The following is a 24,884-nucleotide window of genomic DNA, read 5'->3' on the forward strand; positions in this document are numbered from 1 at the left end:
TTATAGACATTCAGAGCAGGAAGTCAAAAGGAAAAGAAGCAGAAACCAGAAACATTTATTAAATTCCTACCCACAAAGCCTGTGTTTTAAGTGGGCTGGGACTACATGGAGGGGGAAATTCCTAGTCATTGGTGTTGCCCTTGAGTGATGCATTGGATTTGTATAGAGGGAGAGAAAAAAAAAACATCCCGTGCAAGAGGAACGTGGACCACAAAACAGTGACAAAACGGATGCCTGTGTGAGTTGGAAGGGAAAAGGAAAAGGCGATGGCCTGACTAGATTCAGTGTTCACGCTACGAAGAAGCAGGCAATGAAGGTGGATTGTAGAGTGGGACAAAGCGTCGACACAGGTAAGAGAATCTCAGTTTTCAGAAGAAGGAAAAACAGCACATTGCATCACAGAAGTCCCTCGATTTAAGGCAGAACTTTGCTGCATTTTTTTGGTGTTAAATAGGGAAACACTGACATAGCCCCTTCATGACTGCAATATGTCTTGTTTTTGCTTGTTGTCTTATTTCTTTGTTACTTACTCCACAAGCATCCCTTGGACTCGGGGAAAAAAACAGAAATTGGGATGGTTTGTGTTCTATTGAAAAAAGATGGCAGATGATTTATCCGCCGCCTGGAAACTAAGGGAAAGTTTGCCTCCCGCGCCCCTAACCCCCTTTCCAGAACAGAAGAGACTGGGTTGGTTACTTTGCGGGACTTCAGATAATCTTCATTTCAAATAATCTGTATTAGGCTCCACTCTGGTAAAATGGAACTTTGGAATTTTACGCTTTCCCGCCTCTCCTGATTTCCCTAAGGAGGAGGGAATTCTAGGGCACGCTTGCGCGTGGAGGGCAGTGGGTCACTCTCCTAAAAGGGAGGAATGCGACTCTGGTGGTCGTTTGGTCATTTTTGGTAAATAACTTTCCATCAACTTCTCAAGTTCCATCTCTCGGTGGAGAAAGATGCTGAGGAAAGAAACATCAGGTCATGTAGCGGTCAGTGCGGGCTCGCGGGACGCTGCTGCCTGGTCGGTTGATCAGGTGGAGCTACGGCCAAGGCGACCCGTTTACTAGGCTTGGCGGCTTTCTTTGTCCCTGCACACTTTATGCTTGACAGGATGCTAAAGCAAATAGAACAGGCAACCGCTAGGAGGTAGCCGAGCCATTCGCCGTCTGCCAGGGCGAGCAGAAATGCCTAACTGTGGCTCCCTGGGCTCCGGTGGTCCAGGCGGGTGGCGCTCTCCCAAGGTCGGGGTTGCGGTAACCTTGTGAGTGGAGCGAGAAAGACGTGGAAGCACAAATGTCCCTTTAATCCAAAAGGCAGAGGCGGCGACCGCGTCTCCAAAGCATTGTCACGTCCCGAGGTCTGCTCGCCTGGGCGCAAGCTGCCTGCACATCTGGACGCAGCAGCGCCTTTCCCCGCAGGGCGGAGGCGAGGCAGAGGACCCCGGTGAGCACGCACCTCCTCGTGCGCGCGCGTGCGGGCCCGTGTGTGTCTGCGTGTGTGTGTGCGCGCGCGCGCACGGGGGTCGCTGGAGCCGCGGCTCCGGGACCGGGGGGGGTGGGGGTTGGGGGTTCAGGAAGGAACAAATCTCCGCCGGCCTCCCCGCGCCTCACTGCGGGTTAATAACCAACCAGTGAGATAGAGTCGAGGGTGACGGCGGCAGGGTGACAGCCCCGGCACGCCGGCTGCGTGTCGGAGGGTCAGCCTATCAGTCAGTCTCCGCCACACTCAGGGATTTGTATATATACACGTTGGGGAGGGGTGGTTTTTTGTTTATTTGTTTCCATCTCTCTCCAGAGGACAAGGGCGGGAGAGCGGGGCGCGCGCTCCTGCCGAGCGTCGCGGATCTGAACGGGTCGAAGGAGGCAATTTTGCGGGTGGGGGAGGGAGGGGAGACCTTGATTTCCACCAATCCCCGGGCGTCTGTCTGCGAAGTCCCGGGCGCAGCGGAAGGCTGCGGCGCGCCGCTGAATTAACTGATGAGAGCGAGTTCTTTTCTTCTCCGGGAGGGGTGGGGAGCGGGGGTCCCGGCTGGCGAGGCGGAGAAGCCCGGGGCGGGCTAGCGGTCCCGGGCCGCCGTGGAAATTTCCAAGGACTTGGCGCGGCGCGGGGAGCGCGTCTGGGGTGGGGGGGTGCCTGGCGGCGCAGCAGCGCGGGAGGCGGGGAGAGGCGGCGAAGGGCGCAGGAGCATCGCTCTGAAGGGGACGCCGCGGGCCAAATGTCTGGGGGCAAGCCGAGCCTCTCCCCGGACCCAGGCCGAGGGCGACCGTGATGCTGCAGAACCGGCGGGAGCGACTCGCCGCCGCCGCTCCCCGAGCTCTCTCAGACCCCAGCGCCCGCCTTCTGCAGGGGAAGCGACCATGGCCATAGCTCGTGACTTGCTTCCCGGCCACTTCCCCTAGAAAGAAATCCTTGAAAAAGTTGCCTTGGGAAAAATCCTTGCGCTGACCTTTGGGGCCGCGGGCGCCGAAGGAGCGTGCGTGCCAGTGCGAGCAAGAAAGCGAAAGGTGTATGTGCATGGGGGCCCGGCGGTGGGGGGACCCTCCGCTGCCACTGCGCCTGGCGTTGTGCTGAGGCTCTGGCCCTCGCCCCCCGGGACCCCGGGGCTGCGATGAGCCCCTGCGGGCGGGCCCGGCGACATACATCCAGAGGGGCCATGGCCGTCCTGGCATGGAAGTTCCCGCGGACTCGGCTGCCCGTGGGAGCCAGTGCCCTCTGCGTCGTGGTCCTCTGTTGGCTCTACATCTTCCCGGTCTACCGGCTGCCCAACGAGAAGGAGATCGTGCAGGGGGTGCTGCAACAGGGCACGGCGTGGAGGAGGAACCAGACGGCGGCCAGAGCCTTCAGGTACTCCTGCCCTCGCGGCTCCACCCCTCTCGTGTCCTTTCCTCCTGGTGCGTTGACGACAGGGTCACCGGCCCTCAGAGGCCCTTACGTCCGGTCCTCCTTGTCCTCCTCCCTTTCTTTGTCGTTCCTAACCTGGAGACATTAGTCAGGGGCCCTTTCCCAGCCCTTGACCCAGAAGATGTGCAGAAACTTGCTTTGGCCATGTAAAGTCTGTACGCGTTTCTTCCCAAGCCTGGGTTTCTTTCAACGATTTGCCGATAACCGGTGGGAATAAGAATCCAGGCTAACTTTGTCCCTTGAACTTAATGAGAATTTATCTCTTGGGCTCTGCAGACGTTTGAAGCTATAAAGAATTAGAAGCAGGTACCAGGCATCTTCCTGAGGTTTGGTGAATCATTGGTAACGTGCTTCACAAATGAGGGAGTCATGGGCAAGTCTTGGGCAGGGAGAACATGGACACCCAGCCGGGCTCTCGCTGCTTTGTGCAGTGTGCCTGCACAAAAACATAGGACACTTACTGATGCCCTACTAAGAGCCCAGTGCTGTGTAATTTTTACTGAACCTTCAACAACTTTCTGGTAACAGATATTCTGTCCCCATCTTACCAACCACAAACTGAGTCTTCAGAAGGAGGAGTTACTTCCCCAAGGTCATGTACCTTTGAAGGGTCTGTGCTGGAATTTCTGTCACATGAAGCTCGAAAGCGCCCAGTTCTTTTTCTTGGCTTGGACTGTGGATGCCTTCTGGAGGCTGGAAGATGTGCATTAGGCAGGGGCTTGAAGTCAGAAAGCAGACAACAAACTCAAACGAGGTTGGAAACCGGAACTCTGAGGACCCTCTCAGAGGTTGCGTTTCCCTGCGCTTCTGGGGATTTCAGTTTAAGTGTCTAAAAATAAGTTCTTTTGTGAAGTCAGATTGGAAGTGAGACAGGGCTGTTTCCCCTTCCTCCCCGCTGCCCTGTTCATGTTGAAGGGACAAGCGGATGCTTCTGCCACTGTCAGGTGCCCCTTTCACCTTCAGTTCCCTGAGCTGACGATGCTGCAGTTAGTTCTAACTATGACTGTAGTGGTCCGGGAGTGGGGAGGGGGTATGGAGCGCTTTCCTTTGCTCTGTGCAAGATCTTTCCAAGCACTATATTGGTAGATGAGAGCCAACTTCAACATTTTTCACTCTCTTTAGTTGCAAATGTTCAGAAACATCTATAAATTAAAAAAAAAAAACAAACAACTTTTAAACCATGTAATTTCTCTCTGCTTCTCAGGCCTGCTCCCAGAAAGAAGGTCAAATAGATAATAGCCAATCCTTGCAGGGAAAGGCAGCTGAATTCTCCTTTAAGCTGAGAGGGAAGACGTCTCTCTTTTTAGAATTCTGTCATTAAGTTTAAAAATAACCCCACTCCCCTTAAAAGTATATTAAAGCTAATTTTCTCTTGCCGTCACAGTATTGATTGTTAGACTCAAAAGACCCCAAAAGGCATATTATCCAGCAACTCTTTTCTCTAAAGACAGAAAGCATTTTCATTTCAAGTGATAGAAGGAAATGAGTTAAGAACTTCCCATTGGTTTGCAATGAAAGAGCCCTTTTTTTTTTAATATAGGAGGAGGAATAATGAAGCTCTGTTGGAGAATAAATTTCTCTTGGAGAACATAATTGAGTGGAAAATGCTTCATATTCTCAGAAGCCCAGGCGGGTTGCATGTGAGACACGTTTGCCCCTTGCTGTCTTGCCCGGGATGGTCTTCAGTGTGTTTGGCTGGCATTTTGTGAAAATCCATACGCTATACAAACTGCCTAAACACATACCCCTCGAAGTTAGTGTCTGTAAAACTGTGTAAGAGGCACCATTGCGCACGGAAAGGAGTTTGGGCTTCGGAGTAGAATCCTGAATGTTTAGGCTGACAGGGTCCATGACGAGGTATGCCACCTCTTTGAGTTTTCATTTCCTTATTTATAAGCAAGTATAATGGCATCTACCTTGTGGGATTGGTATCAAGTTTAAATAAAAAACTGATGCCAGGCTGCTGGCACATTTACCCCGCCAGTGATGCTATTGTCATTGTCATAAATTATAAATTGTAAGTTGTATATGTTACAACTTAAATAAGAACATCTGGCCAGCCCATAAGAATTTAGAATGGTTCACTTGCCAGATTTGCAGGGAATCATTATTGGTCCATATTCTGAACACCGCCTCCCCGCCCACCCTTTGCCCTTAAGCTAATGAACAGCTATGAGGATTTTAAAAGATAGTCAAAGTATGGTGGTCTGTTAAGTCAGTTTTTTTTTTTTATTCTGCGTGTTTAATTGTTTTTTAACATCTGGTTGTTAGTATGTGAGCAGTCGTGTCTTACTGGTAAATAATAGATCAGCCAGAAGTCCTTATTGTGTTAAGGAAACACCGCTTGGGGAAACAGGTATCTGTGTTTCCCAGTCTGTAACATCTGCACAAAGACAAGTATGTGTACATAAATGTCCAAGGTGCACTTACGTGTGGGGATATATAGATACACCTTCATTCATAAACCATGGAATGGTGTATGTCAATGTATAAATATATGTATATTAATTCATACATACATACAAGGAATCGCAGTCTGTCAGTCAACCAGTCTCGAATGCACCAGATATGAGTTAGGCCCTGGGGGGGTGGCAGTGAAACAGGCTGGGCAGATTGCTTCCTCTGAGACAGCTTACCTCCTCCTAGGGGGTGACTGACAAAAACAAACTGAGTAAGGAAATGCGATGGTTTATTGTTAAAATGCTGTGAGGATAAGAGAGAGTGTTTCACTGTGTTTAAAAGCATCAGAATCTCAGGTTCCATTTTGCCCAGTGTGTTTCCATGGACTTCTGTGATTTTCTTCTTCTCCAAGCTTAGACCTTGTTAAGTACTGACTTCTCAGAGGGGGGCTTTGACAAACTGCTCGGAGAACAGCAAGAAAGTAACAAAGCTGCAAGGGTTTTTTGCTTAATAGGAAGTTTTGCTACCATCTGCGAGGAAGTAGAAAGATGAAGAAATGGATTCTCCCTGCTGTGGAAATGTAAGAACGTTTCTTGGTGACTCTTGTTAACTCTAGTCGAGTAGTGTGAGAAGTGCCAAACCCAAGTGGCTTTTATCTCTTCCGCCAGGTCCTTGCCCATTTCATTGGCTTCTTAGGAATAAATTTCAGCTCAGAATTTATGTGCAAGGCTTTATTCTTGGCACCTGACATAGTAAAAACAGCAACAACAAAAACCAACAAATTATTAGACTCTTGTTGTATGCATGGTGTGATGCTCAATGTTTTAAATGTCCTGTCTGATTATAATTCTCCTAAGAACCTTGTATAAATGCATACAGTATTATCCCTGTTTACCAAGATGAACATGCCCAGCAAGGTTAGCCTGCAAGTGATTGACATCACTTTTATTAATTGAAGTTAAGGACAAAAGCTGGTCACATTCAGAGATGAACTGGTCTCATTCAGATGATAAAACCACCCCTCTCTTTCTTGGTTAACCATCTCCTAATATCAAGGGATCACCACAATGTCTCTGGAAACATTTAAAATTGTCCTTTGAGGAAATCTGCCACCCCACCACGTGACAAAGGCTTGCCCACACGCACTGCCGGACACAGCCTCACCGGATATCATCATCACCAAACAGTCCTGGTCCCTGCCATCAAGGTCTCTGCGGCCATCCCATGGGACAGGCTTCTATGTATATACCTGACAAATCAACTGGCAGTAGAGCCAGTCGAAGAGAGGCAGCGGAGCAGAGTGAGAACCGAGGGATCCCGGGGCCGTCGGCACGTGGTTGGAGTCCCCTTTCTAGATGTGTGACCACCGGCAAGCCCAGCTCTCAGAACTTCACTTCCCCTGCTTCTAAAATGAGGTTTGTCATCATTTCTTAGAGGTGTATAGTGCAAATTACATGCTAGCATACAGTTAGCACCCAGGAGGAGGCCCCTGGTGGAGAATCACTGTTTTGGAGAAAACAAAACCAACCCAGTTGATAGGATTTTAAAAACCCAGAGAAACATAATACAATTGGGAGCTAAATTTAGAAACTGCAAACTGTAAATACTTTGACTTCTGCAAGAGGAGTGAACGAATTGCACTTGGATGGATGGCCGGGGCTTGGTTAGGGAAGCGTCCGGTCAGCAGATGCAGTTTGGGAAATTGACAAAAAGCAGCTGTTTCTGTTGGAAGCCAGTATGGGAACTGGCTAGGGGGGTCTCGTCAATGCCCCTCTTAGACCCTGGCAAGAAGAGCTCATGCTTTGTGTTGTGTTTCGGGGGCCTTGCTCTATTCCCCCTCTGGTCTCACCCCTTCTCAACTGGCCTCAATGGGGCCTTTGTAGGCTTTGGAATTCCCAGCCCAAATGACTGGAGCCCACTCCACAGTCTGCCTGCCTTCCTGGCATCCCTCATCCTCAGGGTGATTTGCCACAGTGCTGTGCGCCCTGCTAACCCATGGGCTGGCCAAGGAACGCTCTTTGCGGGAATGGGAGGATGTGAAAGGAACTTCGATACGGGACTGGGAGACGTCACGTGTACACGTGGAAAGGGGGCTCTCCAGTGTTCTAGTACCAAACTTCCTGGAGTTTGAGAAGTTTAAATTTGAGTCTGGCGTTCTGGTTGGTTATGCAGGAGTATTTGTCGAGGAGAAAGGATAGAGGAGAGAACATTTTTTTAAAAACCTGTTTGTTAATTTGATTGTAACATCAAAACATTAGATATTTGCATACTTTTTGTCCTCAGCCTTGCAAATGGAGGTGTTTGTTTTTTGTTTTTGTTTTTGTTTTTTACAAGTTGGAAGGCTTTTTGTCTTCATTTTGGAGAGGAGCGTTTAGGAAGCTAGTTGATCAGTTGAATAATTATATAGGTTAGTGCAGAATACGGCCAGTTTGTCTTTTGACAGAGCTGTTGTGTTAGGAAGTCAGAGCTGGTGTATCAAATTAATGTGCAGATTGTCACCTGAAGAATGAGGAGACCCAGGCTGCCCCCTCGGGGCGGCAGGTGGCTCCCTCAGCATCCAGCTCTCACTTTGGGGAGGTGAAACCCTGGGGTCATATTGGCTGAAGATACAATTTCAGTGCACCCACAGGTGCAGTGAGCTCGGGGAGGGACAGACCTCCTTCCCAGGCCAGGAGCTAGTGAGCAGGCGATAGATAACAGAATAGCAAACACCTGTTACTGACATCGTAGTTGGGGTGGAGGTCACTCACTTCGTGGGCTTAACTCTAAGTGGTTATTTTAAAAGGTGCCTGGGGAAAAGCAAAGAGGGAACTTACGGCTGGCATCCTAAACTCAAGTCCTTATCAAACTGTCCAGACTCTGAATGTGAACAGGTGATCATACTGTAAAATGCCTAGCCTGCAGCTCAGAAAGACAAGTTTTTTTCTCAAAGGCTATTTTTCTCATCACAGTTGTGAATCATTTTGGAAGTGATGCTGACGATGTATCATTAATGTGGTCCCTTATGATGATTTCTAGTAAAAGACTTTCCAGCTTTTCATTCTATTTTGGCTCTGCTGGGAGCTGTGTGACCTTGGGCAAGTTGCTTAACCTCTCTGTTCCTTTGCTTTGTCATCTGAAAAATGGTATCATATGCTAACCCACTGCCAAGGTTTATGATGATAATTAAGGGAGCTAATTAGTGTGCTATCTGTAGTCATTCTCACCTGGCTTGGTGAGATGACAAGATGCTTCTTCCAGACTTTGGGGCCCCCGAGAATCAGGTTTTGATCCTGGTTCTGTCATTTATTAACTCTGTGACCTTGAAAAATTTAGCTGGCTTTTCTGAGCCTTAGCTGTGGGTGGCAGTTCTTACCTTGAGAGGATTAGGTGCTGTATAATTGCTAATTATTAAGCCATAATGAGGAGAAAAGCTGCTTTCTGGGCCACATCCTATGTCTGTTGCTTGTACTTTCAGGAATGGAATATATGACAATGAAATGTGACCTTTTTACAGCCTTCTTCTTCAAGTGTTAGTACTAAGGATGCATAAAATGGCCAGCAGAATTTTAAGGATGAGAGCAGACCCCAGTCATAAATCACTTATTCATTCATTCATTTATCTACATTTAGTAAATGCTTGTTGTGTGCCCGTGAGGTGCTGGGATACAGTGATGAAAGTTAGATATGGTTCATGATTTTATAAAATTTACAGCCTGGACTAGTGTCGTTAGATCACTAGGAAATTGAGGTCATATGTTTCAAGGATGCTAGTTTGTCTGTTTTAGATAATTCTGCTGAGTTTTGAAGCTATTGATTTTCTCCCTTTCTGTTGGACCGTCTCCTAGCTATGGCATTGCCTGAGACGGAAGCAGCCAAGACCACAAGAGCTGTGTCACTCCTTTAATTAGGTGCCAGGAGGAAGCTGAGATGAATTCAGAGCTCCACGTTCTCCATTATTCAGGGCATGAGTACCAGAGTACACGACCAGAGATTTACAAGTGAGTGTAATGAGAAAGGGCTTTTTTTGAACAAAGCGCTTGTTTCAGTTATTCATAAAACAAATATATGTATGGTTTTATGCCCCTCATGCTTATTTTAAAAATTTATAATGTTTATTGTTCATCTGATTTTAGAAGTAATAGATACCTTCCATAGGAAAATATAAAATGTAGAAAAAAGGAGAAAAAAAATCACTCATAATTCCGTGCCTCAGAAGTACTTATTGTAACACAGTTTCTTTTTTGTATATTTGCGTGCACATATATATATTACTAAATTGTATATATTTTGTATATTTAGTTTTATATCCTCTTTTAATCACCCAATATTATATCTTTAACATTTTTCTCATCTAATTAATTTTTAACTTACAAGCTTGTGATAAAATAGCTTTGTGATTTTCGCTTTGGAAAAAAGTTACTTACCATGAGGTTTTAAAAAAAAATGTCCCCACATTAAAGTAAATTACTTTCTTCCAAAGGATCCTTAAAAAGGATATTGAAATTTGCATGTTAGATTTTTTTCTTTAATTTCTTCATATATATTTGGGAAATACTGAACATAGGAAATCAATAAGCCTCTTCAAAGAGTTCTTTCTCAATGTTGGATTTAATGATAAGAGCAAAACTATTTTCATTTGTAAAAGTGACTCACATTTAATTACTCAGAGACAATTATTCAGTGCTCCTGTGTGTATATGTGATGAATCTGATAGTACATTCTGAATATTTTTGTAGTAATAATATATGTAGATCCACATCTTCCCTTTTTAATGGCTGTAAGATTTCCCCTTGTTAGGGTAGTTAATAATTTATTTAAGGAATCCACAGTTATTGGATATTCATGTTGCAGTTTCTCACCTTCATAAATAATGCTTTTATGAACATTCTTGTGTATACATCTTAAACATTTATCTGTTGTTTTTCTCAGTATAAATTTCTAAAAGTAATTTCTTAACAGTTTTTTCTCCTACCATCAGTTCTTAGAATAGAATCTTTTTTTTTTCGGGTGGGGAGGGGGAGTAACTGGGTTTATTTATTTATTTTAATGGAGGCACTGGGAATTGAACCCGGGACCTCATGCCTGCTAAGCACACACAACCGCTGAGCTGTACCCTTCCCCTTTTGCCGTCAGTTCTTATAACTGGTTTCTTCCATTGTTCATTAAAAAATCTTTGACTTTGACTAAGGGCAGATTTGAGGTTTTCTCCACTTCAGTGTAGATAGTGATTGCATAAACAGCAGACATACGATGATTGTTAACATTGAATGATGAAATTCCCACTAGGGAATTTTCAAGAGGCCAAAGGAACTAAGAAAGATTCCCACACAACTGGATATGTCCAGTGGCAGTCTCCCCTCACTGAACATTGCAGAGACCTGGCTGTGGGGATTTATTTAGTGAAGTGGACTGTGTGCCTTTATCTGTCCTGGTGTTTATCCTCCCCTTTAGCATGGTCCTTCATCTACCTTTAAAAAGCAGTGCCTTGTTTTTAAATAAATTCATTTGTATTATTTTTTTAGATTCCTCATATGAGTGATATCATGTAATATTGATCTTTCTCTGTCTGACTTCCTTCACTTAGTATGATAATCTCTAGGTCCATCCATGTTGCTGCAAATGGCAATATTTCATTCTTTTTAATGGCTGAGTAATATTCCATTGTGTATATATACCACATCTTTATCCAATCATCTGTTGATGGACACTTAGGTTGCTTCCATATCTTGGCTATTGTAAATAGTCCTGCTATGAGTATTGAAGTGCATATATCTTTTCAAATTAAAGTTTTCATCTTTTTCAGCAGACTCACAGACAAACAAACTTATGGTTATTAAAGGGGAAGAGGGGGATAAATTAGAAGAGATTAAAAGATAAACACTACTGTACATAAAATAAACAACAAGGACAATAATTATTCTATAGCACAGGGAACTATATTCAGTATCTTATAACCTATAATGAAAAAGAATCTGAAAAAGAATAGATCTATATGTGTATAACTGAATCACTTTGCTGTACACCTGAAACTAAAACAATATTGTAAATCAACTATACTTCAGTTTTAAAAAAAGCAGTGCCTTTATGGGACCATTTGCATCATTCTCCCAGAACTTAAGCAATTAAATAAAACTAAAAGGGAAAATGAACTTCGGCTTCACTCTGAGGTAGAGATTTCAAGGAAGAAGACAATTGTCTTAAAACAATTGCATTTTCTGACTCTGTTAAGAGTCATTTTCCTGTTTATTGAAATTAAATCTCTTGAGCTTGAATCTGGAGCAGATCACATCTACCTGAGGGGAGGGTGAAGGTGCAGGAAAAAGACACAAAAATCCTATGATGGTGTTTTGTTGGGTCGGGTTTTGGGAGGCTGAGTGTTGGTGATTGTCTTGACATTGGCTTATGTCCTCTCTACCTCTGTCCTTCTCTCCTTGGACCTGTTTGAAGCATCTTCCACACACTGTTGCTTTGGGGCTTCAGGGTCAAAGATTTACTCATGTTTATACTGGTCTGTTTTAGATCACTCATTGCAGCCTTACTAAGTGTCTAACAACTATTTGCTGTCTGAATGGAGACTTTAAATTGTCTGAAAGGCCTGGCCACAGCTTTCTGAATACCTTTTGGGGGTAGTTTTGTTTGTGGCCTAGTATTAAGTTTCCATGCCATAAATATTCACTCCCAATGCTTTCATTCCTCCTCCATTCATTCCTTTGTTCAGCAAACGTCCCTTCAGCGCCTTCTCTGTGCCAGGCGCTGTTGCTAGGCCCTGAGAATAAAGCGCTTAGCCAGGAGGATGCGGGCCTTCCCGCAGAGAACACAGCGCACAGTATTTATAGGGGCAGCTGTGTTCTCCAGAAAGCCTCCCAGCTCCTTTTTATGGAGGAAAACCAAGCCCAGGTTGACCTTCCCTTTCAGAATGGAGCTGTGCATGTCTGTGTTCGGTGGGGGCCAGAGAGGGCCCAATTCCCGCCTCTGGTCCCTTGAGGTTTTGGCCTGCGGGGTTGGTGGGGGGCGGGGGGACTGTGAGACCAGAGGCCTCCACGCAGTTCAGTGGTATGATCTCTCTCCACTCTGGATAACCTCTGCAACATGGGAGATGGTAGAGAGGAAAAGCCCCTGAAAACATTGCTGAAAGATACATGAGTCCGGGCGGTAAAGCAAAAGTCAGTCAGCGGTGGCATAAAAGAGATGGAGAGGCCGGTGGCTCGGATGGGGCTCGCTGACCTTGTGAGCAACTGATCTGCCCTCAGGCAGCCACCTCCCCACCCGACCCCCTCTCCCTCTCTTATCCTCCCTACCCCTCCCCCCTTCCCCACCCCTTTCCCCCGCCCCTCCCTCACCCCCCAGCCCCCGCATAGTGAGAGGAGCACAACAGGAAGGGGAGGGGCGGGACATTGTGGCGTCTCCATGTGGGGTCAAAACAAAGTCATTTTATTTTTGCCTGGAACGGGCTCCAAGTATGCCTGGTCAAGTCTTCCTCCTGGCCCTCACCCCCTACTCCCCTTCTCTGACTCTAATGGGTCTCTGACCATCTTGGCCAGATTTGATCAGTTTGCAGCACCTTGATCATTGAGATAGTCTTAGTCTGGTATTGAGCTCAGTTTTGTTGATGTTGGAGCACAGTGAAAGTTCTTGTGTCTGCCTGCCGTCTGTGCTTGCTTTGACCCCACGCGAACCTCCAGCCCCGGGGGTGGGAGTGTGAAGGGCGCCCTCTGACACTGCGCCGCCTGGTCCTGGGAGCTGCTCCCCCCACTGCTGCTCTGGGAGGACCAGGCTATTCCCTGTCTTTCTGTTGGAGGCCGAGCCTTGACAGGCTGCCCACGTCTTTTAAGGGCACATCGTCCTGGCTCCTTTGCCTGGTGGGCAGCCCTTTTAGGTGGGAGTAAAGACGCCATCCTTGCCCCACCGAAGGGACCCATCCGCCTCAGCCTCCCCGTGTCTTCCCATGTCTGTTTCTCCTTTCTAGACAGCGCAGGGTCCCTTCAGCAAAGCATCCAAGAATGAAATGACTGTTTCTCTTTAATGCAGACCCTTAGGGCCTTAATAAGTGGTTCTTTTGGAATTTCCCCCATCCCCTCTTCTTGCCTAGTTGGCAGGGAGGAAAGGCACTGTCTGCCCTCTCCACGGGGCGGAGGATCAACAGCATCCCGGAAAAAAACAGGACCCTCCAGAGACTGCTCGTGCCTCCCAGACCCTCTGGCTGCGTGGCGGCAGGACTGCACCTCTGCTCAGGTGCAGCTTAGAAGTCTTGTAGAGAGGTGACTGGCTCTGACTCCTGGCAGCTTTCTGAACTTAAAGCATGTTAACCACTTAGCACATGTTGGTCTCAGTTTGGGGCACTGACCAAAATTCCCAGGGAGAAGGGAAAAACCCTCATATTTTGTTGTACTTGTCCCCTAGATGGGTTTTTGCACCCTAAAATTCAGTCACTGTGCACTGCTTCTTAAAGGATCCCAGGTGGGTCCCTAGGAATAGCAAATAAGATGCTCAACTGAATACTTTCATCTTAAGCAGATGATCAAGGTGTCTCATCCCCTAAAGGCAGCCATCCTCCCCATCCCCCATTTAGGAGATTTACCACAAAAATCTTCAAATGTTGCTCCATCATTTAGCGTCTCTCTTCCCCTACTGATTCATTCTCATTTCCTTTTCTTCTCACTTGGGAAGCCTGGGGGGCAGACCAACAAGCGATAGACTTAAGTTGACCCTAAGGGGAGGATGTCCCTCTGGCCAGGAACCCCCCAGGCTTGACTCTCTTGGGTGCTCCCTCTTCTTCAGGGAAGGGAAGAATGCCCACTCCTCAACATGTTTCTCTGGCTCCTAGTTTTTCCTTTTTTTGACCATGATTGGGGGATGGGGGGGGTGAGAGTGGAGAGGGCATTGATTGCTAATGAACCATCACTTAAGTCCTCCTGAAAGGCCAACCCCGTATCATTCAGTGCGACTCTCAACTGTGAGGTACTTAGCAGTCGTATCTCCAGTTTGGACTTAAACCACAGTTCTAGCATAAAAATCCCACTGAACATCCTGTTACAAAAGGGAAAAACTTGTAAAGCAGCCAGGGGATTGGTCTAATTTATCAGATTTCATGATTTATAACTTTTTCAGTTCTTTTTTAAATTGAGGTCTAATTGATTTACAGTGTTGTGTTAGTTTCAGGCATACAACGAAGTGATTCAGTTATGCATACATACATATCTATTCTTTTTCAGATTCTTTTCCACTATAGGCTATTACAAGATACTGAATATAGTTTCCCTGTGCTATATAGTAGGTCCTTGTTTTTTTTTAAAATTAGATAGTTACACATTCTTTATTTTAAGAGTCTAAACTTCCTGCTAGTACCGGTTTCTAATCCTCCCTAATTTTCCTTTTTTTCTCCTTACAGTGGGTCCTTGTTCATTGTCTACCTTATATGAAGTAGTGTGTAAGACTTACGACTTTTAAGCAGTCTGAAAGATTCTCTTTGGATTTTTAAAATAGAAATGCAATATGGAAAATTAAGTTTACATTTAATTAGCATTTCTTGAGCACCAGTTACGTGCAAGCACTATGCTAGGTCCTCTCACACGCAATATATCCTAACCCTCGATTTTAAAATCAGCTCAATTTTTTGAACAATGATGATATTTTTAGTGATAGAGTTGTTATTTATTTCGTGTCTGCCATATGCCAGGCCCTGTTTTAAGCAGTGTTATCATTTAATTTTCACAAATGCTCTGTGAAGGAGATATTCTTATCCTTTTTTGACAAAGAAACAGGCTGTGAGTAATTATTTGCCTAAGGCTGTTTAGATTGTAGGTGGTGCTGAGAGCTAGCATTTAATGAACGCTTACTATGTGTCAGCTCCTCTTTTAAATACCTCATGTACGTTACCATCATCACAGGAGCCCTGTAAGATAGTCCTTCCCCACCTCGCACCCAGACAACACAAATTTATTATTTTACATCTTTGTAGAAGTCCGACATGGGCCTCTTGTCAGTGCGCTAAAGTCAAAGTGTCAGCAGGCTGCAGTCTTCTCTGGACGTTCTAGAGGAGGATCCATTGTCTTCCTCACCTGGGTTGTTGGCAGCATTCACTTCCTTGGGGATGAAGGACCAAGGTCTTCTCGCCGGCTGCCGACTGAAGGCTGTCCTCGGTTTCTAGAAGCCACCCTGGCTCCTTGGTTCAGGGTTCCTTTCTTCCTTCTGAGCAGCTCCCAAGGGTGAGTCGGGTCCCCCACCCCACCCCTCCTGCCTTTTTCAAGACTTTATTTTTTTTAGAGCAGTTTTAGGTTCACAGCAAAAGTGAGGGGAGATTATCAACCTCCCTGACCAGAGTGGTGCATTTGTTGCCGTGGATGAACCCACATTGACATTATAATCACCCCAAGTCCGCAGTGTACCTCAGGGTCCACTCTTGGTGGTGTATATCCTATGGGTTTGAATAAATGTGTAATGACATGTCTCCATCACTAGAGTACCATACAGTGGATTTTCACTGCCCTCAAAATCCTCTGCCTATTCATCCCTGCCCTCTCCCGCAGCCCTTGGCAACCACTGATCTTTTACTGACTCCACAGTTTTGCCTTTTCCAGAATGTACTAAGAGTTGGAATCATGCACTATATGTAGCCTTTTCAGATTGGCTTCTTTCCCTTAGTAAAATGCATTGACGCTTCTTCCATGTCTTTTCACAGCTTGATAGTACACTTTTTTTTTTCTTAGTACTGAGTAGTATTCTGTTGTATGAATCTACCAGTTTATTTATCCATTCACCTCCTGAAGGACGTGGTGGTTACTTCCAAGATTTGACAGCTATGAGTAAAGCTGCTGTAAACATGTGTGTGCTGGTTTTTTTGTGGATATAAGTTTTTAAATTTTGGGGGGTAAATACCAAGGAGTTTGATTGCTGGATTGTGTGGTAAGAATGTGTTTAGTTTTGTAAGAAGCTGCTAAATGGGCTTCCAAAGTGGCCGCAGCATTTTGCATTCCCACCAGCAATGAATGAGAGAGTTCCTGTTGCTCCACAACCTCGTCAGCACTTGGTGTTGTCAGTGTTCCAGATTTTGGCTATCTCGTTGTCGGTTTTAATGTGCGTTTCTCCAGTGATATCTGATACGGAGCATCTTTTCATATGCTTATTTGCCATCTGGTGGTGTATCTGTTAAGGTCTTCGGCCCATTTTTTTTTTAACATCGGATCTAATTGACATACAGCATTATATTAGTTTCAGGTGTACAAAATAGTGATTCAATATTTGTATACATCATGAAATGATCACCACAGTAAGCCTGCTCAGCACCCACCACCATCCATAGCCACGAAGTTTTTTTTTCTTCTGATGAGAACTTTTAAGCTCTACTCTCTTAGCAATTTTGAAATATACAATATAGTATTATTAACTGAAGTCACCATGCCATATATTACATCCTCAAGACTTATTTACTTGAAAAACTCCAAGTTTGGACCTTTTGACCACCTTTACCCATTTGACCTACCTCCATCCCCATCCTTTGGCAAATACTAATCTGTTCGTAGTATCTATGAGTTTGCTTTTGTTTTTCGTTTTTGTTTTCCATTTAAAATTGTTTTTTTCTTCTTCTTATTGAACTTTAAGAGTTCTTGGGATATTTTAGATAACACTCCTTTATCAACTGTGTCTTTTCAGATGTTTCTCCCCAGTCTGTGGCTTACCTTCTCATTCTCTTGACATTGTCTTTTATGGAGCAGAAGTTTTTCATTTTAATGGAGTCCAGTCAATTTGCTAATAATTTTCAATTATTTCTTTCATGGATTGTGCCTTTGGTGTTACATCTAAAATGTCATTGCCATATCCAAGGTCATCTAGGTTTTCTCCCATGTTATCTTCTAGGAGTTTTACAGTTTTTTGCATTTTGCATTTAGGTCTGAGATCCATTTTGAATTTTTGTTTTGTAGAGGGTGTAAGGTTTGTGCCTACATGAACTTTTTTTGCATATGGATATCCAGTTGTCTCAGCACTGTTTGTTGAAAAAGCTAAGATAGTCCTGTTTTACTGATGGAAAAACTGAACCAAAGAGAGCTTAATGACCTTGCTTGGGCTTATGCAGTTAATAAGTGGTCTGTCTGGCTCTAGGGCTCATGGGATCTAGGGTTCTAGGGCTCCTTATGATGCTAGCCTGCCTCCTTTTCTGTAGGACCAGCATTGACATTCAGGGCTTCAAATTAAAGCCTGCTACTTCCTTATATCACAGTGTTTTAACACAAAGAAAGGACTCTCAAATGGTAAAATTTTGGTCTGTGAAGGTGAATTAACATTTGCTGTATATTTCACTATTGTTAGTATCGAAGGCTGTTTTTATCACCTTGTCCTTAAGGAGCCTCCAAATCAAGCAAAGATCTTGGGTTCAAGTTAGTGGGAAGGTGTCACTCTGCCTAATGTTTCTAATTCATCCCAGTAGCTTGGTTTTAAGGTTGTTTTTTTTTCTTTCTTACCTAACTGTCGTAGCCCACTTTCTTAATTCTCATTTATCTCTGTGAGATGGATGCCAGGAAATAATACCAACATGCCATGGCCAGGGGACTAAAATCTATGAATCAGTGAGAAATAGGAGAGGAACAGCCAAACACGTGAAGACCTTTTCTGTGTTGCCGGAAAAGGAAAGTTACACTCTCTGTTCTCCCCACTCCTGGGATCCCCAGAGGCTTTTAAAACTTTCGGAGTCAGTCACTGTCACTTCCGAGATGGAAGCTATATGATACTATTTTGAGTTATTCCAAAAGATAAGATAGAGATCTAATGTGTAATGTCTGGTTTTTGAAAATTCTTTATTAAGATCGTGCATTTTTATTGTGAAAGCTAAAACTTACAAGTGGGTGTTAAGCAAATATAGACGTCTTCTTCGTCTCATTCCCTAGAGGATAAACAGTGTTAATATTTTGATGTGTAGCCTTTGAGATGTTTTTCTATTCAGAGTATATAATTTAGGATCCAAACTGGGATACTTGAGGTAAAATACAGTCATTATTCCGAGACAACAGCAATAGAACAAGACTGTTTCAAACAAACTGGGATATATAATCCCCTACTGTATATGAGTGTTTGTGTCTCTGTGTATAAAAACATCTGGATATCTGTATTGCATAGTGACACCTTCTAAGATGGCTCCCAGTGCCTCCCACCTCTTGGCATTCACGTATCATACCCCCTCCTTAGTGACTCACTTCTAGAACAGGATAGATTACTGCAGAAGTGCTGGTATGTCACTCCTGAGATTAGGCTGTAAAGACCGGGGCTTCCATTTTGGGTGTTCTCTTTCTCTCTCCATTGGGTCCACTTGCTCCGGGAGAAGCCAGCTGCCATGTTGTGAGGGCCCACAGGCGGTTTATGAAACTGAGGTAACTGGTAAGGAACTGAGACAGCTGGTCAACAGCCAGTGAGGAACCAAGGCCACCATCCACCACAGAAGTGAGCTATGAAGTGGACTCTCCGGCTTTTGAGGACAGCAGCTGAAACTTGACTGCAGCTTCATGAGAGACCCTCTCATCCAGCTCAGACACTCCTGCCCCTCAGAAACTGTGTGAGAAAATACGTCTGTGTTGTTTAAAGCTGCTGAATTTTGAAAGAATTTGTTATATGGTAATAAATAACTAACATATTTATTAAATAACAAATCGCATGAAAATTATTTTTACAGCCTCCGTATTTTCCCGCCCACACCATTTCTCTCAGTAGGTACCCCATTTAGTATGGGTAGCACAAAGCAGTCCTATCCTGTTAATCAAAAAAGATGGAGAGATTATAACTTTCCATTTTAGAATTGACCATGGTGGGGTTTTTTCCCTTTTTTTTTTTTTTTTTTTAAACCAGAAATGGCTTAAGAAACATCCTGGAAATAGATGTTTCTGCTTCTGCAATTATCCCCACAGGATAGCTTCTTAAACGGAAAATTTCAAGTTCATGAAGCAACGCACTGAATTAGATAGATTGATATTTACCAATTATCTTCCAATTGAATTTGTCTGTTTTGTGACCAAGAGGAGCCTGCTGGCCTGTCCACAATGGAGTATTATTAACTTTAAAACATTTTGCTAATACATAGATAAAACATTAAGATTTTAATGACTAGTGGGACTGAGCTTCATGTGGCTTTTTCATTATTGACCCTGAGGATTTCCTCTCCTGTGTAGGGTACTTCGTATATGTTGCCTACTTTCTTCTTGAGGTGGTCATTTTTTCTTTTTTGATACCCCCAGTGCCCTTTTGTTGTTAAAGAAATGTAGTTCTTTGTCATATCTGTGGCAAATATTTTTCCAAGTTTGTCTTTTGACTTTGCTTATGTTTATGTTTAAAAAACTTTTTTTTTTTTTTCTGTAAAGAGGTAAAAAATAATCAGGAAACCAACTTCATCAGTTTCTTCTTTTATGGTTTTTGAACCTTTGTGCCATGATGCCTGCAGCCCAAGATATTTTCATCTGGTATTTTTTTATGATTTAACTTTTTCATTTAAATTTTAGACCTGCCTGTGACTTACTCCAGTATCATGAGATAGAGATCCAGTATTTTCCCCACAGATTCTAGCAGGAATACTTAAAACAAAAAACTTACCTCCTGCTACTGATTTGAAATGTCAATTTTAGCCATGCTGGACAGTCCTGCATGTGTGGGTCTGTTTCAGAAGTTCCACTTTCCTTGCATAGCCTTATCTTACTAGTTCTGTTTTACAGTCATAGTGTTTCAATTACTGTAGCTTTACAGTAAACTTTAATATCTCATAGGGCTAGTCACTGCTTCCTTGTCAGCGTTTCCTTTGCAGTTCTTTCCTCTTCTTCTCTTAGGTACAGTTGAGATTGCTTTTCAAGTTCAAGTGATTCTCACTGGTATGTTCATTTGAATTACATTAACTGATATCAGTTGAAAATTTCTATCCAAGAATGAGATCTGTTTACTTCCATATACAATCCTTATTTTATTCCCCAAAACAGAGTATTTCATTTTTTTTCTTTCAGATTCTATACTTTGAGATGCTCCCAGTTGCTTTATGTAATGAGGCTTCTTTTTTTTTTTTCTACCCAGTAGTATCTTGCTTTCATAATTATTTCTGTGATTATTATTTATGGATAGGAAAGTTACTCATTTTTTTTAGAACAATCCACCTTATTTAAGTTTCTTAGTTTTTTTTTTTTCAGCTTATCCTCTTGGGTTTTCCACCTATGCACTTGTATATTTATATATCTTATAAATAATGATCACTTGTTCCCTTTCCAAATGTCTCCTTGTGATTGATGTTCTTTAATGGGCCTGCTTTTAGTGTTTCTTTAATGAATTCAACGCTGGATTTCTTTCTCCTTCCTCTTCTCTCTCTCTGTCCAGTTGCGTCTGACCCCACGTAAGTTTCGAGCGCTGTGACCTTGGACAGGTTACTGACGTAGGAAGAGAGTGGAGCTCAGAGAGGTAGTGAGTGGCTGAGGTGCAGGATGCAGACCAGGAACGTCTGACTCCAGGGCTCATGCTCTAAGCCCTGTCTCTGCGTAGGGCTTAGAAACGAGTTTAGAAGCTTGCTTGCTCCCCGTCTCTCGTCTTCCATTTTCTTTTTTCTTTTCTTTCTCCCTCCCTCCCTTCTTTGTTTCTTTTCTTTCCTCCTCTCTTCTTCCCTCCCTTCTCTTTTTCTTTCTCTCTTTCTCCTTCTCTGCTCCCTCCTTTCTCCCCTCTTCTTCCTCTTCTTTTTCCTCTCCTTCTCCTTTTTCTTCTTCTGCCCCACCCCCTCCCTCTCCTCCTTCCTCTCTCTTCCCCCTCCCCCCCCCCTCCCTCTCCTCCGTCCTCTCTCCCTCCCTCCCTTCCTCTCTCATGCTTATTGTTTATAGATCCTCTAAATCTAGTCACCCAGTGTCACCCCTGGTTGCATCCTGTTTAAAGAGCTGTGGTGGAGATCTGCGACTGATGGGATCCGCATCCAGATAAACCATGATGGTGACTGGAAATAAGATAAGATGGACCTCTCTCTGACTTCCAGGAACAACGGGTTTCATCATACAGCATCGCCTCTCTGTGACACTAAATATTTTTTGCTGAGGGGTGGCTTCCTGAGTTACTCCGTTTGCTCTAACCATTTTCATCTTTTCTAGATTGTTCGGAGTCCTTATCTCTTCACAACTTTGAGGACTTTTGCTGCACATTCTCCTCTTAGCTTTCACTGCCACAAGGTCCTCAGTTTGAGAGGAAACACAGCTCACTATGAGAGGCTTAAATGAATCTGGTTTCTGGAAATGTCATTATTTTAGGAGGGAGCGCAGGAGGGAGGGCAGGAAAATAGTTCAGATTTTTGTGGGGAAATGGAAAGCAAGAGGCAACACAGAAGTTCTGTTCAGAGGAGAGGAAATTGGTGATAGGTTTTAAAAATTGGTGTGTGTTAATTTTGCTATGTTTTCTCTGCATGTATCTTACACCCCAGAGAGAGGTTTGCTGCTGTTGTTTGTCGTTGTTGTTGTTGTTGTAGGTGAAGCTCAGGTCTGTCATGCGTGGTTGGAATAGGGATGGATAAGGAGTAGGAAAAATGACAAAAATAGAAACTTCTTACTTGCAAGTGATAGGATTTCATCTCTGCTTAGTACATCTTCTTTCATTCAACACATCGTCGTTAAACTCCTGCTATGATGATAGCTTTGGAAGGGGGGGAATTCAGGGAAAGGGTAAGGCATTGCCTCAGACACCCTGGTGCTTCTAGGTGATGGGTCAGACAACTAAGCGATGGTAGAGGAGAGTGCTGAGCTTCTTCCTGATGGATGAGTAGGTAGCATCTGAGTTGGTAGAGAAACAGTAATGGCACATTCCGAGGCTGAGAAATGGTGTTTGGTTGTAAGCTCGTGCTGGATGATTGGTTTTAGCAGAACTGTGTGAGTGAAGGGACTCAGTAGAAAACCCTCCAGGTTAAAAAATGATTTAGGAAGGTTAATGGAAGAGAAGGAAGATACAGGATAAATTAGGTTTGAGCCTCAAAACTGGACTGACAGGCACATTTGACATCGTCTGCATGCTCTTGTCTTGAGTCATGGAATCTGGGCTGGAGTCGAGTTCTTCTGCCAGGTTGAGCCAGTTATCATTTCATTTTTCTTCTTTAAACCTTTGTCCCATCGATAGGTGGGATTCTCGATGCTTTCCCATAGCTCTTTCATCGGTTATGTGTTGACTTGTCCTCAAGTGACCCTCTGGTAGTTGTGCCAGTGAGTGAAAAGTCAAAGTTGTCACCATGTATGGTGTGAACAGAGGCGGGGTTAGACACGCCTGTTAGGAGACACCTTGGCTGGCTTCCCTTTCTCTCTCTGATACTGTGGGGTAACTGTGTTTGAGAGCTCTCTGAAGACGAAAGATCTACAATGAATCCTGGTACCAGTGAGTGTGGAGGGGGGATGTGGAGGGAGTAAGGCTAGACCAGTTCCCTGAGTCACTTGGTCGGTTCCTCATTCCGCCCACGTGCAGTGGCTGTGCACCAGGTGGGACTGAGTTCCTAGGGGTCTGGATGGAAGGCAGAGGCAGACTCCCTGACATTCCCTTTCTTTATCTCTCTTCAAATAGACCAACTCAATGCTTTAAGGTTCGCAGAGGGCTTATTCCAGACGCACCCTTTGCGCTGCAGTGCACCCAAACATAGACAAACACACACACACACATGGAGCAAATACAACCAAAATAATTTTTCAGTAGGCAAATGTTTAAAACAATGAAACATCTCTAAATTTGCATTATGATCAAATACCAAGGCATAAATAGAGCATATCTGCTGGGGGCTGGGTATCTGACCACTAGTTGGTCAGCCCAGATGGCCTAGGACACCTTCCCACTGGCAACACATGCCCTTGGCTTCATGGACATTCCGAGCATGTTCCAGGTATAAAAGCACCTGTGTGAGAAGGTTAAAGTGCTTACTATAAAAATTGGGAAATGGAGCTTATGCCTAAATTCATCAATTTTGGTACACTGCAGTGTACATTCCAATGATTCTGTTTTGTGGCTGATGGTCGGGGGAAATCTGGCTTAGCTGACCAGATGTCCAGAGTCACTGGAATTGGGTGACATTTTGGGACATGTGGTTACCCAAGGCCTTTGGCACAGGCTGGAATTCTCTTTCTTCTCATTTTCTGCTCCCTTGGATATTAGCCCATTTTCTATTCCGGATGGTTTCTCTGTGGAAATAACTCCTCCAACATTTGTTCTGTGTTTTTTCTGTTTTCTTTGTTGGCAAAACTCAAGTACGTTTATTGGGTGGCTTTAGTGCACGATGTCTTCTTGCCCCCCCCATATCACCTAGTTTTACTTTATGTTGAAAAAATGAACTCAAATAGTAATAATAATAATGGCTAACTTTGAGCAAGGTCACGGATTCAATGCAAAAGAATTTCCGTGATTGGTCTTATTTCAGTTTCTCTACTAACCTGTGAGGTAGGTACCGTTTTACTCCTATTTCCAATTGAGAAAATGGAGGCTTAGAGAGTTTACAGAACACACCCAAGGTCTCATATGTATTAAGGGTTAGGACTAGAATTCAAATTCAGGTTAGCTTGCTTCCAGAGCTTACTAACCATGCGCTAATACTGTACCAACACATTTATGAGTGGTTCCTGTTTGATCTGTAACTAATAAAGACATGTCACAAATGAAAGTTATTCAAAAATTATAGTATAAAATACTGTCAACATTCTCACCTCTACCTGCTAAAGAGTTAGTCTCATAACGCACAAGAAACTAAAGATGTTGGGTAAATTAATCAAAAGTTCTGTCTAAAACTTATGGGGGACGTCACCTTTGAAAAGAATATGGGATGCTTGTTTTGGCAAAGATTTTTGAATTTGCTCATGATGATTACTTCCGTGTTTTTTAGGAATTCAAGTATATCAAACTATTCTTTTAAAAAATTTGTTGTTGTCTTTTCCATTTCTGGGATGCCCTTCCTTGGTTGGCACACTGTATGCAAACATAGTCCGCCTTTTGGTTAATCCAGCAATGACAGAAGTAATTTCTGTTTACAAACAAGAGCAGTAGCAGTTGACAAGTCACAGCCAATTCCCCACAACACTGATGATGCCCTGATACAACACGTCTTTTCTAACAGTTGTGGGAATTTCAAAACTGCATGTGTCAGGCACAAAGGAAGCATTGTTCTCCGGCCAAGAGTTGCACGACAGCCAGGCTTCTCTGCAGAATGTTGAATGAGGATTCTTGGTAAACTCTCCAAATGTGGTAATGCTCATATTTGAATACTAAATTTTTCATAACTCTTAAAAATGAAGTCGGTAGACTGTTAGGCGGCCTTGGTCACAGATGAAGATCAAACTCTGTGCAGAGACGTGTCATTCATTGATAAGAACTCAGGAAGAGCATCTTACTGTTTGTCGTCTCGTGTCCTATCAGTGGGACCCACTGGTCCGGTATCCTGGCCAAAAGTGATGAGGTGGGGGCAGGGGAGAGTAGCAGGGGAGATTTTTAAAGCTTTTTAGTTTAAGTACTTATTTAGAGAAGTGGGAGGAATTTATTAATATTAACCCGTTTACCTTTGGAGTATATACTAAAATTATGTCATAGGTATGTCATCAGCGTGTCTTAATTTTGATTCAAGCACCCATAAGTCTGGTAGGTGTGGTGTGGTTACC

The 24,884-nt window shown here is 44.0% G+C and overlaps 1 protein-coding gene across 4 annotated transcripts in view; it reads left to right on the forward strand.

Annotated features, from left to right (window-relative positions):
* The first annotated feature begins 2,168 nt into the window (after window positions 1–2,168).
* Window positions 2,169–24,884, forward strand: part of ST8SIA1 (ST8 alpha-N-acetyl-neuraminide alpha-2,8-sialyltransferase 1) — a 113,880-nt gene continuing 91,164 nt past the window's right edge. Inside the window, exon 1 of one of the 4 annotated variants that reach the window (XM_006184535.2) lies at window positions 2,169–2,841. In XM_006184535.2, the coding sequence (XP_006184597.1) occupies window positions 2,606–2,841 (236 nt within the window). In that variant the 5' untranslated portion in view covers window positions 2,169–2,605. Of the gene's footprint in view, window positions 2,889–6,191; window positions 6,714–24,884 lie in introns of those variants that run through there. The other 3 variants (XM_032472841.1, XM_032472843.1, XM_032472842.1) reach the window with 3 other exon arrangements.

Source organism: Camelus ferus, chromosome 34 (genome assembly GCF_009834535.1).
Source record: "Camelus ferus isolate YT-003-E chromosome 34, BCGSAC_Cfer_1.0, whole genome shotgun sequence".
Classification (NCBI taxonomy): Eukaryota; Metazoa; Chordata; class Mammalia; order Artiodactyla; family Camelidae; genus Camelus; species Camelus ferus.